Source organism: Gopherus flavomarginatus, chromosome 1, assembly GCF_025201925.1.
Source record: "Gopherus flavomarginatus isolate rGopFla2 chromosome 1, rGopFla2.mat.asm, whole genome shotgun sequence".
NCBI lineage: Eukaryota > Metazoa > Chordata > Testudines > Testudinidae > Gopherus > Gopherus flavomarginatus.
The window spans coordinates 156,983,446-156,998,737 of NC_066617.1; the positions used below are offsets into that span (position 1 = coordinate 156,983,446).

Here is a 15,292-nt window from a genome sequence, read left to right on the forward strand (position 1 = left end):
CAAAACGAAAACCATGGAACAAAAATACCTTCTGTGCAGATGACATTTTATTATATCTTACATAACCCTTATCTTCAATACTTGTACCTCTCCAGGGACTTGCTAGCTTTAGTCATGTCTTGGGTTTTAAAATATGAGGCAAAACACAATGTTATTGTCTATCAATGTGAAGAAAGAAACGACAGTGAAAATCAAAACTTGCTCTCATTTCTCATTGGCCTCTACAAAAATAAAACACTTAGTTATGTATAACTGACACAGTAGACACGTTATAAGATTAACTTCCCTGTTCTGCAAAAATTCCAGGAGGCAGTCAAAATCTGGAATGAACTTCATATGAATTGTTTTGGAAGATGATGTGCTATACGTGTTAACTGGCTGCCTTGTGTCTTTTTTTTATTTTTTCTGTGTGCTACAAATAAAAACACTTGGAAATATTGAGGGGATGGAGGGTGTCAGAAATGTTGCTTGTTTAGGGTTACCAACCCTCTAGAATTGTTCTGGAATTTCCAGGAATTAAAGATTAATCTGATTAAAGATTGTCATGTGATGATACCTCCAGGAATACGTTCAACCAAAATTGTGACAGCCCTGTGCTTAATTCTTGCAAGCCTTTAAAAACTCTCACCTTAAATAGATAATTCTATGGTAACCCTCAGAACAAATTTTGGTTATGGAGGAGTACAGGGAGATTTAAATTGGAGAATAAGGAATATAAACGTACACATACTTTTAGTCATTGGCCAGGCTTCCAAAACTCTGTATACAACTTGATAGTATTTTTCTGTTTTGGATGCAACAGAAGACTTTTGAACACCACATCCAATCAATTCCAAAATTTAGGGGAATGTTATATATATCAGTTGGTAGAACTCTGTTTATTTTGGTGACAGTCTAAACACGAAGAGGAAAATGGGGGTTACATTGGTCCCCTGGCATCTGGTTAGTAGTCCAAGCAACTTCCGTCAGGTAATCCTCTAAAGATGAAAGAAATGGTTGATAGCATCTACTAACATTCTTGCACAACAGTGCCCCATCCTTCCAGTAGAATTTAAGTTGTCAATACCCTGAATAACTTATCTGCCAGACAAAATGAAAAGAGATAATAATGGGGGTGTTACATTTCACCCATCACCACTCCGATCCCTCGCTCATCAGACTCCTTGTCTCAATCTACTTCTTTCCCTCCCTTATATTTTCAGATCTGATGGCTTCCTCCTTCAGGCAGCCTAGCTGCCAGCTGGGGTTCGGGGAGGGGATGGGTCATTGAGAGCATAGGATAGACAGGCTCACTGCTTTCAGTTCCAGTGCTTGGCTCCACCCTGGCCTGGAGCAGCCATTACACGGAGGTTCTTCTGAGCCCCTATAGGCTTTGGCTGGAATGATCACTAACTCGGTGGAAATGGCACAGGCACCATCTGACCAAGCATAGAAGCTGTGAGGGGATCGAGCATGCACAGTGAGGATGGACTCTTCAGAGTTTTTAAAAGTTAAAATAGAAGTCTCTAATGAGCACGTGTGAGCTGCCATTTTTCAAAAGCTTATAACTTGGCTAGATATGTACAGATTTTTGAAGATGACATCCCTGACACAAAGGCCAAAGCCAAGACCATGTGAAATTTCAAGTCCCTGCTTCAAAGCATGGGGTGCTGGAGCTGTTCAGAAAAAGAGTCTCAAATTTCTTTAACAACAAAACAATAACTATTTTTCCTAGCCTTGTTCTCTGACATGGCTAAACCATTTTGCCTGAAAAATTTCCAGAGGCAGAGAGCTGGCATGGAAAATTTCAGCCCAAACCGTTTAGGCTTTTCAAAGTCAGTGATTCTCAAAGCCAGTTCGCCACTTGTTCAGGGAAAGCCCCTGGTGGGCTGGGCCGGTTTGTTTACCTGCCGCGTCCACAGGTTTGGCCAGTCACGGCTCCCACTGGCCACGGTTTGCTGCTCCAGGCCAATGGGGGCTGCGGGAAGCAGCACAGGCCGAGGGATGTGCTGGCTGCCCTTCCTGCAGCCCCCATTGGCCTGGAGCGGCGAACTGTGGCCAGTGGGAGCTGCGATCAGCCGAACTTACAGATGCGGCAGATAAACAAACTGGCCCGGGCCCCCAGGGGCTTCAAATAACAAGTGGCAGATCGACTTTGAGAACCACTGTTGTAAGCAACTGAAAACATGGTTTTATATTTGAAAGTGTGGGGCAACCTTAGTAGCAGGCTTTGGTACTATCCCTTTAATATGGACCCAACCACAGAATTCTTAATAGAAAGTATTTAAATTACTTTCAAAATGTAATTGTGCTGAGAGAGATTAAGTTCTCTCAAGAAATAGTCATGGGAATAGACAGTACCAAAGTAGGGAATGCAAAATTTAGGCCATGTCTACACTACAAAGTTAAGTCGACTTCATGTAAGTCGACATTGAGCCTCCGATTTAAGCAAGTCAATCTTACGTGTCCACACTACGCTCATTGTGTCGGTAGAGTGCATCCTCACCAGCAGAGATTGTATCGACGCATGGAGCACTGCACTGTGGGTAGCCATCCCACAATGCACATAATGGAATGGAATTTTGGGTTGGGATTGCAATGCCTTATGGGACCAAAATGTTGGCACAAATGGTTATGGGAAATGGCGTTAGCCTCCCATTATGCACTTACCTCCCTCCCTCCCTCCCTGAAATCAGCATCAAACAAACCAAGCCTTTTTCATGCCTTTTTTTGTAATCCTGGGTTACCCATGCAGACGCCATATCATGATAAGCATGGACCCCACTCAGCTGTACACTGTTGTTGTGAGCATTACAAACACCTTGTGCCTAATCCTGCACTATTTACACAGCTAATACAGGAGCCGCTGCATGGAACAACGTGATGCCACGCAAGCAGCCCTGGTGGAAGACCTAGAGCAGAACAAATCACAGTTGCTGGCAACAGTCATGCATCACCTTGACATGGTTGAGTGCCATTTTTGGGCCTTGGAAGCAGGCATTGACTGGTGGGACCGCATCATTATGCAACTATGGGATGATTAACAGTGGCTGCAAAATTTTCAAGTGCGTAAGGCCACTCTCCAGGAACTGTGTGAAGAGCTTTCCCCAGCCCTGAAGTGCAGCAATACTAAAATGAGAGCTGCTCTGACAGTGGAGAAGCAAGTAGCAATAGCTCTGTGGAAGCTTCCCATGCCACACTTCTACCGGTCAGTGGGCCATCAATTTGGAGTGGGTAAATCTACCATGGGATCTGTTATGATCCAAGTTTATAGGGCCATCAACAGACTTCTGCTAAGAAGAGTAGTGACTGTGGGCAACGTGCAGGACATAGTGGATGGTTTTGCCATGATGGGGTTCCCTAACTGCAGTGGGGCGATAGACAGAACACACATCCCTATTGTAGCACCAGACCACCTTGCCAAAGAGTATAAAAACCAAAAGGAGTACTTCTCAATGGTGTTGCAAGCACTGGTGGCTCACCAGCGCTGTTCCACTGACATCAACGGGAGATGGTTGGGAAAAGTGCATGACGTGTGCATCCTTAGGGAAACAGGTCTGTGCAGAGAGTTACAAGCAGGGACTTTCTTTCCAGGCTGCAAAATAACCATTGGTGATGTTGAAATGCCAATTGTGATCCTCGGAGATCCAGCTTACCCCTTGCTCCCATGGCTCATGAAGCCGTACACAGGCAGCCTGAACAGCAGTAAGGACTGGTTCAGCCATAGGCTGAGCAAGTGCAGAATAGTGGTGGAATGTGCCTTTGGACGTTTAAAACGTCACTGGCGTTGTTTGCTTACTAGGTTAGACGTCAGTGAAAGCAATACCCCATTGTTATTGCTGCCTGCTTTGTGCTCCATAATATCTGTGAAACAAAGGGAGAAAAGTTTCTGGTGGGAGGGAGGGGGTTGAGGCAGATTGGCTGCTCAGAATTGGCTGCCAGACTGACTCCAGGGCAGTAAGAAGAGCACATCGAGGGGATCTGCATCTCTGTGAGGCTTTGAAAACGGGTTTACTCTGGCTCATTGCTGAGTGTGGCTCATTGCTTATCAGTGTTGTACCTTACCAAACTGTCCCCTCCAGTGCATTTCTGCCCTGTAAACTCCACCCACACCAACCACTGTGTATTGAGCAAATAAAGAGCCTTTTCTCCTCAATCCATGAAGTTTTATTATGCACACACACACAGAGAGACAGCAAAGAAAAGTAAGATAACTGGGAGCAAAAGGGCTGATAAAACTGGAGGGGGAGAAACAAGGAAAACTTGCTTACTGCAGTGCATCTGTAACAATCAAAGGTGTGGAAATGGGTGCCTTCTGGTCCTTGTACCCTTCCCTGGTGTTGAGTGCAAGGGATACCAAATTCCTCCTCCCCCATGGGATGTTTAGGGGAGGAGGATGTAGAACTGGGCGATGATGGCAGCAGGTTCAGCATAGGCTGCAGAGGTATTCTAGCAGCCTTTCTTGAACCTCAACCAGATGCCTGAACATGTCTGATTGCTCCTTCATAATACGCAGCATCTCTTCCTGCATGGCACGCTCTTGTTCCCTGCATGCTCTGCTGTCCTTCCTGTTCATGCCCATGTCCATTTTCTCAGACAGTGTGATCCTTTATTCTCTGAGCTCTGTCTTGTCACTCTTGTGTGCATTAACTTATTGAACATGTCCTCCTGAGTCTCCTTTTTCTGCCTTCTAATCTGGGAAAGTCTCTGTCCCAGTGTGGAGGATGTGCCGACGGACAAGGTTTCAGCTGCAAGGAATACAGAGCACAAGGGTAGCATTGACAGTGTTTCTGGCAAGGTTAATTCTTTTTATTTAAAAAAACAAAACACTCCTCAGTACACCTCACTAATCACAACTGCTGGCTGTTGCAAGAGACAGTTTGCTGCAACAGCCATGGTGAGTAAGTCCATGAGGCATGACCAAGAGGTCTTGTCTTCACAAGATCTCTTGGCACATCCTTGGGATCACAGGTTGGAACTTTAGAAAAGCCTCCTTGCCCCTAGTAAAATGGATGGTCCTTGAGGACAGGCACCAGTGTAAAGCCCCCCCCCCCCCAATAGTTTGTTTTTTACATAAGCGGCACTGAGTTTGGGGGGAAGGGAGACAAAGAGGAAGCTGCCATCCCCACCCACCCACCCTTTTTTTTTTTTTTAATGTGGCTTGCGATGCACGGTGTTCTCTTCCAACCACAACCACAGTGTTTTTGGGAAAGCGTGGTTGTGTGACCCGGATTTCACAAAACGGGGTGGATTACTTGTTGAATTGTTTTCAGTTTAAGGGCTAGCATTCAAAACTTCTCCCGCTTCCCATACGTGATCCTATGCGATATCACTCTCCTGAGGGTAACAGAGGCAACAGGGGAGCAGATGCTCAAGCATGTACAGACCTGGTCCTTATGCTGCAATGCTGTGTGCTGCAATGATGCCAGCTGAGTTAATGCTGGAGTGACGCGGGAGAGTGTCCCCACTATGGTGGACGAAATAAGGCAGCCTGTCATAAACAGATAGTTAAGGGTTAATGTCTCTTTTACCTGTAAAGGGTTAACAAACAGGGACCCAAACACCTGACCAGAGAACCAATCGGGAAACCAAGATACTTTCAAATCTAGGTGGAGGGAAGCCTTTGTTTGTGGGTTTTGGGTTTGTGGGTTGTTCTCTCGGGGTCCTGGACGGGACTAGAGGTGCAACCAGGTTTCTGCCAATCTCCCTGCTACAGTCTCTTATCTATTCAGAATAGTGAGTGAGAAAAAAAGGTGGTTATAGTCTTTTAATTTGTTTTTCTTATTTGCAGATGTGTACTTGCTGGAAGTACCTGAAATTGTGTTTCTGCTGGAGAAAGCTGCTTTCTATTGTCTATAAGCTATAAAAACCCTGTATATTTACCATCTTGATTACAGAGACAAGTTTTATGTTTTTTTCTTCTTTTATTAAAGTTTTCCTCTCTTTTTTAGAATCTAATTGATTTTTTGGTTATCTTTTGTAAAACTCCAGGGAGGGGAGTCTGCACTCACCAGGGAATTGGTGGGAGAAAGGAAAGGGAGGAGGGAAGAAAAACCTGCTCTCTGCGTTTATCTCTGTATCTCTCTCCGGGGAAGAAGGGAGGGGGAAGGGGTGATTCAAGGATTTGAATCACGGTGGTCTCCTAGTGTACCCAGGGCGGGAAAGAGCTGGGAGGAAGAAAGGAGGGAGGAAGGGAAATGGTTTATTCCCCTTTGTTGTAAGACTCAGGGAATCTGGGTCTTGGGGGTCCCCAGGGAAGGGTTTGGGGAGACCAGAGTCTATCAGGTGCTCTACCTAAGTCCTGATTGGTGGCAGCCTATCAGATCTAAGCTGGTAATTAAGCTTAGGAAAATTCATGCTAGTACCCATATTTTGGACCCTAAGGTTTAGATTTGGGAATTATACTATGACACAGCCCTTCCAAGAAACCTTCTGCAAAGGATTGCAGAGTACCTCCTTGAAAGCTTCCTAGAGTTCTCCATGGAGGATTCCAGGGCCATTCCCATGAACATAAACAGTCTTTGTCAGCGAGCACCCTCTGCGTAGCTGGAGTGGCCACTGATACGCATGACACATACTTTTTTGTTCAGATTAAACATAAAAAATAATAGCATGTAATAATAGCATGATTGGAAATGTGGACTCACCAGAAATGCTTTCCCCTGCATCATGCTCCGCTGCCTGCTGGTCCTGTGAAGGGATGGACTCAAGGGTTAAAACGGTTCTTGGCTGTCAGGGAGAATGGATCCTCCCTTTGCCTGCCTCACATTCTCCTCCTCCTCTTCCTCATCAACAATGTGCTCGTTGTTGCTTGAGGACACCCTGGTATCCATAGAGCTTTTTGGGGTAGTAGTGTCATCACCGAGAATCGCATGCAGCGCCTCATAAAGTGTCATGTCTGTGGGGCAGAACCAAAATGATTGTCTGCCTTCTGTGTACCTCGCTAACGTGCAGTGGAGTTGAAAGCGCTCTCCAGAGCGGTCACAGTGGAGCACTGTGAGACATCTGGAGACCAATTCATTGATATTATGCAATGCAGTGTTTACACTGTCCTCATGTCAACCCGTGTATGTCGAATCAAGTGCTACGCCTCTCGTGGAGGTGGAGTACAGAAGTCGACTTTACAGCCACTTAGGTTGGCGGAAGGGACTTGGTAGTGTAGACATATACATTATTAGATCGAGTTAAGCTGGCTTATGCCGACCTAAATTTGTAGTGTAGACCAGGCCTTAGAAAAAACATTAATATTAGGGAAATACCCTCAGACGTCCAAACTCTTACTCTATGTTTGCGCTGCAATAAACCATCTGCAGCTAGCTCATGTCAGCTGACTTGGGCTCACAGGTCTTGGACTGCAGGGCTATAAAATTGCTTTGTAGACGTTCAGGCTTGCGCTGCAGCCTAGGCTATAGGATCCTGTGAAAGGTAGGGTCTTGGAGCCGAGCCTCAACTTCAGCCTGAGCCCAATTGTCTACACTGCAGTTTTATAGCTCTGCAGTCCAAGCCATGCAAGCCAGAGTTATCTGACATGGGCCAGCCACAGGTGATTATATAATTAAAACACTTTTCAACTTTCAGAGGGGTAGCCGTGTTAGTCTAGATCTGTAAAAGCAGCAAAGAACCCACATGCATCTGTCAGGTCATAGGAAGGTCATTTGATGTCTGTATTTTAGATGGGGTGAAGTTGGGTAATGTATAATACCAATTGGGATATGGTGACACTGTGGAAACTTGATTTAGAGGTGATTAAGGATGCAATTTTATGACGCTCTGAGCACCATCAAGTCTGACTGAGGAGTTGAAGGTGTATGGAATTTTGCAGAATTGGATCTTAAGTATCTCCAACTAGACATGACCTCAGGTTGTTTTTTTTTTTTTCCTCCACAGGCTGGTGATATTCCCTGTATCCATCTCATGCTCAGGGAAGGGATGTTAGAGATGTACAACTTTCAGAGCTAGAATATATTTTTCTTGGTTGTCTTGATAAGTATAGGTCTCTTGTTCAGTCATCTATTTAGGACATAAGAGGCTTAGAGTCTGAACTTAATTTCTGTGTGCAGTAGATACAGTGCCTCTATATCAGAGCGGTAGCCCTGTTAGTCTGTATCCACAAAAACAACGAGGAGTCCAGTGGCACCTTAAAGACTAACAGATTTATTTGGGCATAAGCTTTCGTGGGTAAAAAAACCCCATTTCTTCAGATTTTTTTTTTTTTTTTTTTTTTTTACAGTGCCTCTGTATGCCTTCCCTCAATTCTCTCATATATACAGTTCTAAACTTTGGCGCTCTTTAGATGGCTGACTTTTAGACTTTATGCAATCTTCTTACTTGTAACATCAGTATCATCTGGGTCAAGTTACAGAAACTTCAAACATTGCCTGGTGTCTAAATTTAATATAACTTTTTTTTTCTCCTGTATAGTAACAAAAAAAGTTAAACCTAAGAAGTCTGCCAGTGGAACCTGATGTGTCTGGATCAGAAACTGATGTGAGGTGAAGCTGGAGGAGTCTGAGAATTCATGTGAAGAATTCCAGCTACAGGTTGGTGAGTGAAAGGATATTAGCACGATCCAAAGGTCTACTGGATACCATACCCAGTTGATAATATGAGATACTGTGTTTTGGGCTTCACACATTGCTTTCTAAATCCATCTCAAATACCCTTTTGTAGCATGCTCCTTTCTCCTTTAGAGGCCACTTTTTTGACTAATATAAGAAAGGGGATGCAGCCCAACAAAAGGGTGTAAAGTAACCAAATATTGGGATTGAGGTCAGCAAGGTATTTAAGCATGTGCCAAATTCTGAAGCAGAGGGACTGTTCATCTGCTTAAGTATCTTGCTCATTTGGGGCCATCATACGACAGGTAAGGGATTTTTCTCACCTACCAGGAAAATGACAAGATAAAAAGACAGTTAAAAGGTTGTTTTTCTTATTTTAAGTGAAATGATTTAAATAAATTTAGTTGACTTTTCAGTATTTTTTTCAGTTGACGTTTTTGCATGTCCTTCTACTTGGTCAGTGCATACCTGTTTGGTGTTTCACTTTGATATCTAGTTTGTTTCACTTTATGAGTTTCCTTGCTCTAACCATATGTTGATTGAGACATGGAAACTTCAGAAGAGTTTAAATTAATTTAAATGTTTGCACATTACAACCTATTCACTCCTCCTGCCAAGACTCTGCCCTTCCCCAAGTGCAGACCACTGAACTGTGTAGAGAATTCAGGGATCTGCATTTCATCTGGTTCAGGGGGAACAATGCCGTGAAGATAGTTGAGCCCACCTTCAACAGTGTATATCAGGGGGAAACACGGTCTGGCCCATTATTGTATTTGGGTGTTTTTAACACCCAGGTAACCTAGATTCCTTGCACAGTAATTTTTTTCATGGTCAAGGAATTTTGAAAAGTCCTATTCAGATAATGAAACTGACCGTGACTGATTCTGCAGCTGTGATTCTGTGAGTAGACAGTTGGGTTTGTGTTGGTTCTTTTGAAGGAGACACAGAAGATTTACTGCTGTTTAATCCACAAACGTTCATCACACAACTCTTTCATTGTGTGGAGCAGAGTGATGTTTTCCTGCATGTTGGTATGTGTGTATTACATTTCTTCATAGTGATCCTTCAAGCTACCTAAGGGCTTATTTTTGCAGAACCTGTAATCAAAATAACTAAACTGGTTGTAAGCCACACCTTTTGGTTATTTTGGTGCAAGTCTGCATGTAGACGCTCTTATTTCAGACTGAGTCGCAAATTTTGATTTAAGTTAGTAAAAAATTGACTTAACAACAAATGGTTATATTGGTTCTAGTTTGTGCATAGAAAAGTGGGTGAACAGAGGTCTGGGGAAATCCCCTATCCTGTTTTTTTTAGAATTGAATTAAATGTAAATAGAGTCTAGGTACTGGAAGCTAACTGATAGCTAAGAATTATTTTAAATGTCAATATTAATTGATTGATAATGTAGTTTTGAATACATTTTGACATCTCCACTTCATTTACAGGTCACTGGAAACATCCCTCCATACAAACACAGTAGCATACATAAAACATATTTAAATTTTAGGATAAAGAACATTACAAAAAATTCTGTAAGAAATAATCTTCCTGCTGTCATCTACAGCACATTCCACATTATGTACAATCTCTAAAATGGTTCGGCAACCTGTGGCATGCGTGCCAAAGACAGCATGCGAGCCGATTTTTTAATGGCACGCTGCTGTAGCGGGCTAAGCAGGCCGGTGGCGTAAGTCAACATTTTAATTTAATTTTAAATGAAGCTTCTTAAACATTTTGAAAACCTTGTTTCTTTTACAATATAACACTAGTTTGCATAATATATAGATTTATAGAGAGAGACCTTCTAAAAAACATTAAAATGTATTACCAGCACACACAACCTTAAATTAAAGTGAGTAAACGAAGACTCGGCACACCATTTCTGAAGGTTGCCGACCCCTGCTCTAAAGTCTTTTCTCTCCATAATGGCATGTGCGCGCACATGCCCACATATATATGTGCGTGCCATTATGGAGAGGAAAGATTTTAGAGATTGTACACAATGTATATAAATAAAATAGCCATCATTGGCATAACTTCATCTTCAGATTCATGTAACCGTACTATCATGTCACCTTAGCATTTTTAATGGTCTTAGTACAAACTGCACAGATTGTATTCTCTCTTTGGAATGGTTATATGTAAAGTCATGTTGTGCATTGGGAAACATAGTCATATTTATCTTTGTTTTTACTGACTTTGATGTTTGTGAGAACATGGTATACTATTTGTAGCAACCTTAACTGTATACTGATGTAGGGTTTGTTTTTTTTGTCTAATTATACTAGGGCTCAGCTCTGAATATTTGCCACAGTAATGCTCAAAAGGAGTCCAATACTTACTTAGTAGACTAAACCAAGAAACACTGATGAAAGTGCTTTTATATATCATCTGTACAAAAACAAGAGCTGACAAGAAAAACCACATTGCCACTGATATACTTTTTATTTAATAAAATATTCTCAATCTAGTTTGTTACTTTGCTCAGCAATTATTATTCACTTTATTCAAAACTGGGAACTGTAGACATATTAGAATGAAAGACTGTCCAGTTTCATCATATCTTCTGTGAGTATGTCATGAAGAATTCAACACCCTCCGCCCAACAACCAAATGGTGTAATTTTCGTAGTTGCTTCTGGATTTTTTTGTTTTTTTAAAGCCACACTCCTCAGGGAATGGAAATTTGTTCAACACATATAGCAGCAGTGCACTACAGGGACCACACTTACTCTTTTGATTTGCTCTTGCCTAAAGATGTGCTAAATCAAGGTGCTGGACTTCTTGGCTCATTCAAATAGATCTTGCACTTAGGCCTGGGCTACACTAGTAGGGGCGGTTCAAACTAAGATGCGCAACTTCAGCTACACTATTTGCATAGTTGAAGTCGAAGTATCTTAGTTCGTCTTACCTGGCCGTCCTCACAGCGGCAAGTCAACTGCTACGGCGCCCCTGTCGACTGCGCTTACTCCTTCTGCCGAGGTGGAGTACGGACGTCGATTAGCGGATCGATTTATCGTGTCCAGATGAGATGCGATAAATCGATCCCCATACATCGAACACTACCCGCCGATCCGGTGGGTAGTATAGACGTGCCCTTATAGTTGAAATCTTAAAGATTGAGCTGACGCTTTCTTGTGCTAATACAGTTCTGGGGAGGTCTGTATTTGCTAATTCTTTTGCCCATTCCTCTTCAGGCCCTTCTCTCTGAAACCATGCCAGAGATGACTGAGAATGAGACTCCTATGAAGAAACAGCACCGGTAAGTATCTGTGGCCAATTGATTGGCACGTGTTGTCTAGCCGAAAACTCTATAGAGCCTCTGCTGTACTGCTAGACCATCTGTCCAAGGAAAACATACCTTGGCAACCTAAGTGAAGTCCTCTGATTATCTACAGGGCAGCAGACAGACAAAATCTTCTTTGAGTGATGTCTCTATGGCTACTCCACTGTAAGGGCAGCAGCACTCCCTGCACCTGGGATTGGAGATCTTTGGCAGCATTGTCTGTTGGACCTCACATGTTCTCCTCCCCATCTTGCATGGTGAGCAGGATCTATATATAGCTCTGTGTGGTCCAACGAGTCTCAGTTCTTTCTCAACTGGTTTTGGTCTGGGATGGAATCTGGAGCAGAGCCTTTCTGTCCTTTGAGTCTTTAGATAGTATCCTTACCTGTTTAGCTTAGTAATTAGTAGTTTCCTTTAAATGTCCCCTTCCCCCCCCCCCCCCCAAAAAAAAAATCTCCCTTGTTCTTCCCTCCCAGTTAGTATTTAGCTTAGAATACATCTTTCGCACTGCCTGCCCTTCCCAACCAGGAAGCTCTTTCCCTTTGGACAAGTGGGTCCTAGAAATCATCAACAAAGAATACTGCATCCCATTCCTATCTATCTCACCTGCCCACACCCTTCTCTGTCACTCTTCTGGGACCGTTCTCATGAACACCTTCCATGAGAAGAAATAAACTACCTGCAAATGGGAGCCATAGAATCAGTCCCATCCCAACACAGAGGGAAGCGTTTTTATTCCCATTATTTTCTGATCCAAAAGAAATCCAGCAGGCGGAGACCAATCCTAGACCTATGAAATCTCAACAAATTCATCAAACTGCAACAGTTCAAGATGATTACGCTATCCGTCATTATCCCAGCCCTGAAACAGCGGGACTGGTTCTCTGCCTTTCACATCACCAGATGGTTCCTCAGATTCATCATGGGGACCAATCATGAATAGTACAAGGTACTTCACTTTGGACTTTTTACAGCCCCCTGAGTCGTCTTCAGAGTCCTTGCAGAAGTGCCAGCCTACCTATGCAAACAAGGCATTGTCATATTCCCATCCTTAGATGACTGTCTCCTCAAGGCTTCATCCAAACCTGACTCAGTTCATGCCATAGAGCAGACAACAAACCTTCTCTCAAATCTCTACCTCCATATAAACATACAAACATTGATGCTGTCACCTGTACAACAGCTGGAGTTTATTGGGGCACACTTGGATGTGATACTGGCCAGAGCTTTCTTCCAGCTAACAGATTTTCAAGAGTAGTTGACCTTGTGTCCACAGTGAGAACCTGTCCCCAGATCTCTGCCAGGACATGTCTCCAGCTGCTTGGCTACATGGTAGCAGCCACATTTGTGGTAAAGCACGCCAGGTTGCATGAGTGCTGTCTCCAGGCGTGACTACGCACTGTCTATGTACCTCACAGGCACAGTCTTCACAAATTCCTATCCATGCATTTCAAGGTCAATGGCTCACTACTCTGGTGGACACAATCCAAAAACATCTGTGTCAGGGTTCCTTTCCTTCAACCAGCACCATCCCTGGTACTAACAACTGATGCCTCCCTAATCGGTGGAGGAGCACACCGTCTCACCCATATAGTGCAGGGCAGATGGTCCCTAGTGGAATCATCCTGCACATCAATCTTCTAGAGCAATGGGTGGTCCACAGTGCCTGCTGGCATTTTCTACCACTGATCAGACATCACACTATATGAGATATGATGGACAATATCGCCTGCATGTTCTACATCACCAGACAAGGTGGAGCAAGGTCCAACTCCCTGTTTTCGGAAGCCCTGAAATTATGGAAATGATGTATCCAACACAACGTCAGCATTTCAGCTGCATACTTCCCTGGACATCAGAACACCTTGGCAGACTCATTGAGGAGGAAATTCTCCCAAGATGACAAATGGGAGCTAGATACAAAAACCCTACACCACATATTCAGCCGCTGGGGATTCCCAACCATAGATCTCTTTGCCATACAGAAGAATATCAAATGCCCTCAATTCTGCTCAAGAGCAGGCCTACACCCTCAGGTACCTGTAAGATGTGTTCCTCATTACGTGGGATGCCGTGCTACTCTACGCCGTCCGAACCATTCCCCCCTTGTTCAGAGTGCTTCATAAGATATAGGGGGACTGAGCCCAAGTCATCCTTATAGCTCCAACATGGCTATGTCCAATTTGGTATACCCACCATCATGCGAAGGAGATATGTCCTCTGATTACTCTGTGACCAGCTCAGTGCCTCCTCTCACAGGATGTGGGTCAAAACCTCCATCCCAATCCACATCCCCTATATCTGAAGGCATGAGTCCTCCCTGGTTTCAGGATTCAGAGATGACCTGTTCAGAGGCAGTAAAAGAGGTCCGCTTGATTAGCACACATGACACAACTCAACGCACTTATCTCCAGAAATGGACAAGGTTCTGATCCTGGTGCACCACCAATCATGTCATGGTGATGAATATTCTTTTACTCATTCTGGACTATATTTTGGATCTTAAAAAATATCAGGGTTATCCACAAGTTCCATTTGTGTACACATAGCCTCCATCACAACATTTCATCCCAATATAGACAGCCACTCTGTCTTCACCCACCCACTCATGAAGAGATTCTTGAAAGATCTCCAAAACTTTTACCCTCACATATGAGTTCAGACCCCAGTTTGGGACCCTGGCCTCATCTAGCGCTGCCTCACCAGACCACTGTTGGAGCCCATGGCAACATGCTCTTATATTCATCTGTCCATGAAAACAGCATTTCTCATCACCATCAGATCGGCTCAACAGGTAGGAGAAATTGGCACTCTCAGGACATACACCCAGTACACAATTTTTCATAAAGACAAGGTCACCTTATGTCTACATCCAAAATTCTTACCCAAGGTAGCAACTTCCTCCATTTAAATCAACCTATCCACCTTCCCTGCATTTTGCCGAATCACATAGCAACACCTTGGATGTCAGGCAAGCATTAGCTTTTCACCTGGATAGAACTAAATCTTTCACACAATAGCCATGCTTATTTCCTATCAATGGTCAAAAGATAGAAAGGCCATAACCAAACAATGCCTTTCCAAGCAAATTTCCCAATGTATACACTTTTTCAACCAATTACACAATCAACAGTCTCCTTCTGGAACTTGAGCACTTTCTACCCACTCTCTTTCCAACTCGATTGCCTTTCTCAACAATATCCTAATTATTGACATTTGCAAAGCGGCCACCTGGGCCTCCACAGACACTTTTAGCCATCACTGCACAATTACTACTCAGCATCAGCTGCCCTGCTAGGACACATTGTCCTGTCGTCTTCACTAAACGCTGCTCTGAAGCCCGAGGCTTCCAACTAGGGTCACTGCTTTACAGTCACTTATAGTGGAGCACCCATAGGGACATCAGAAGAAGAAGGAAAAAGAGAAGGTTACTCACCCAGTGCAGTAATTGATGTTCTTTTGAGATGTGT

At 43.6% G+C, this 15,292-nt stretch overlaps 1 protein-coding gene across 4 annotated transcripts in view; it reads left to right on the forward strand.

Moving 5' to 3' along the window:
• The window catches only part of USF3 (upstream transcription factor family member 3), an 84,136-nt gene that overhangs the window by 24,448 nt on the left and 44,396 nt on the right, over positions 1–15,292 (forward strand). The window contains exons 2-4 of one of the 4 annotated variants that reach the window (XM_050932552.1): positions 8,401–8,523; positions 9,476–9,568; positions 11,734–11,798. In XM_050932552.1, the coding sequence (XP_050788509.1) occupies positions 9,551–9,568; positions 11,734–11,798 (83 nt within the window). In that variant the 5' untranslated portion in view covers positions 8,401–8,523; positions 9,476–9,550. The remainder of the gene's footprint in view (positions 1–8,400; positions 8,524–9,475; positions 9,569–11,733; positions 11,799–15,292) is intronic. The other 3 variants (XM_050932561.1, XM_050932580.1, XM_050932571.1) reach the window with 3 other exon arrangements.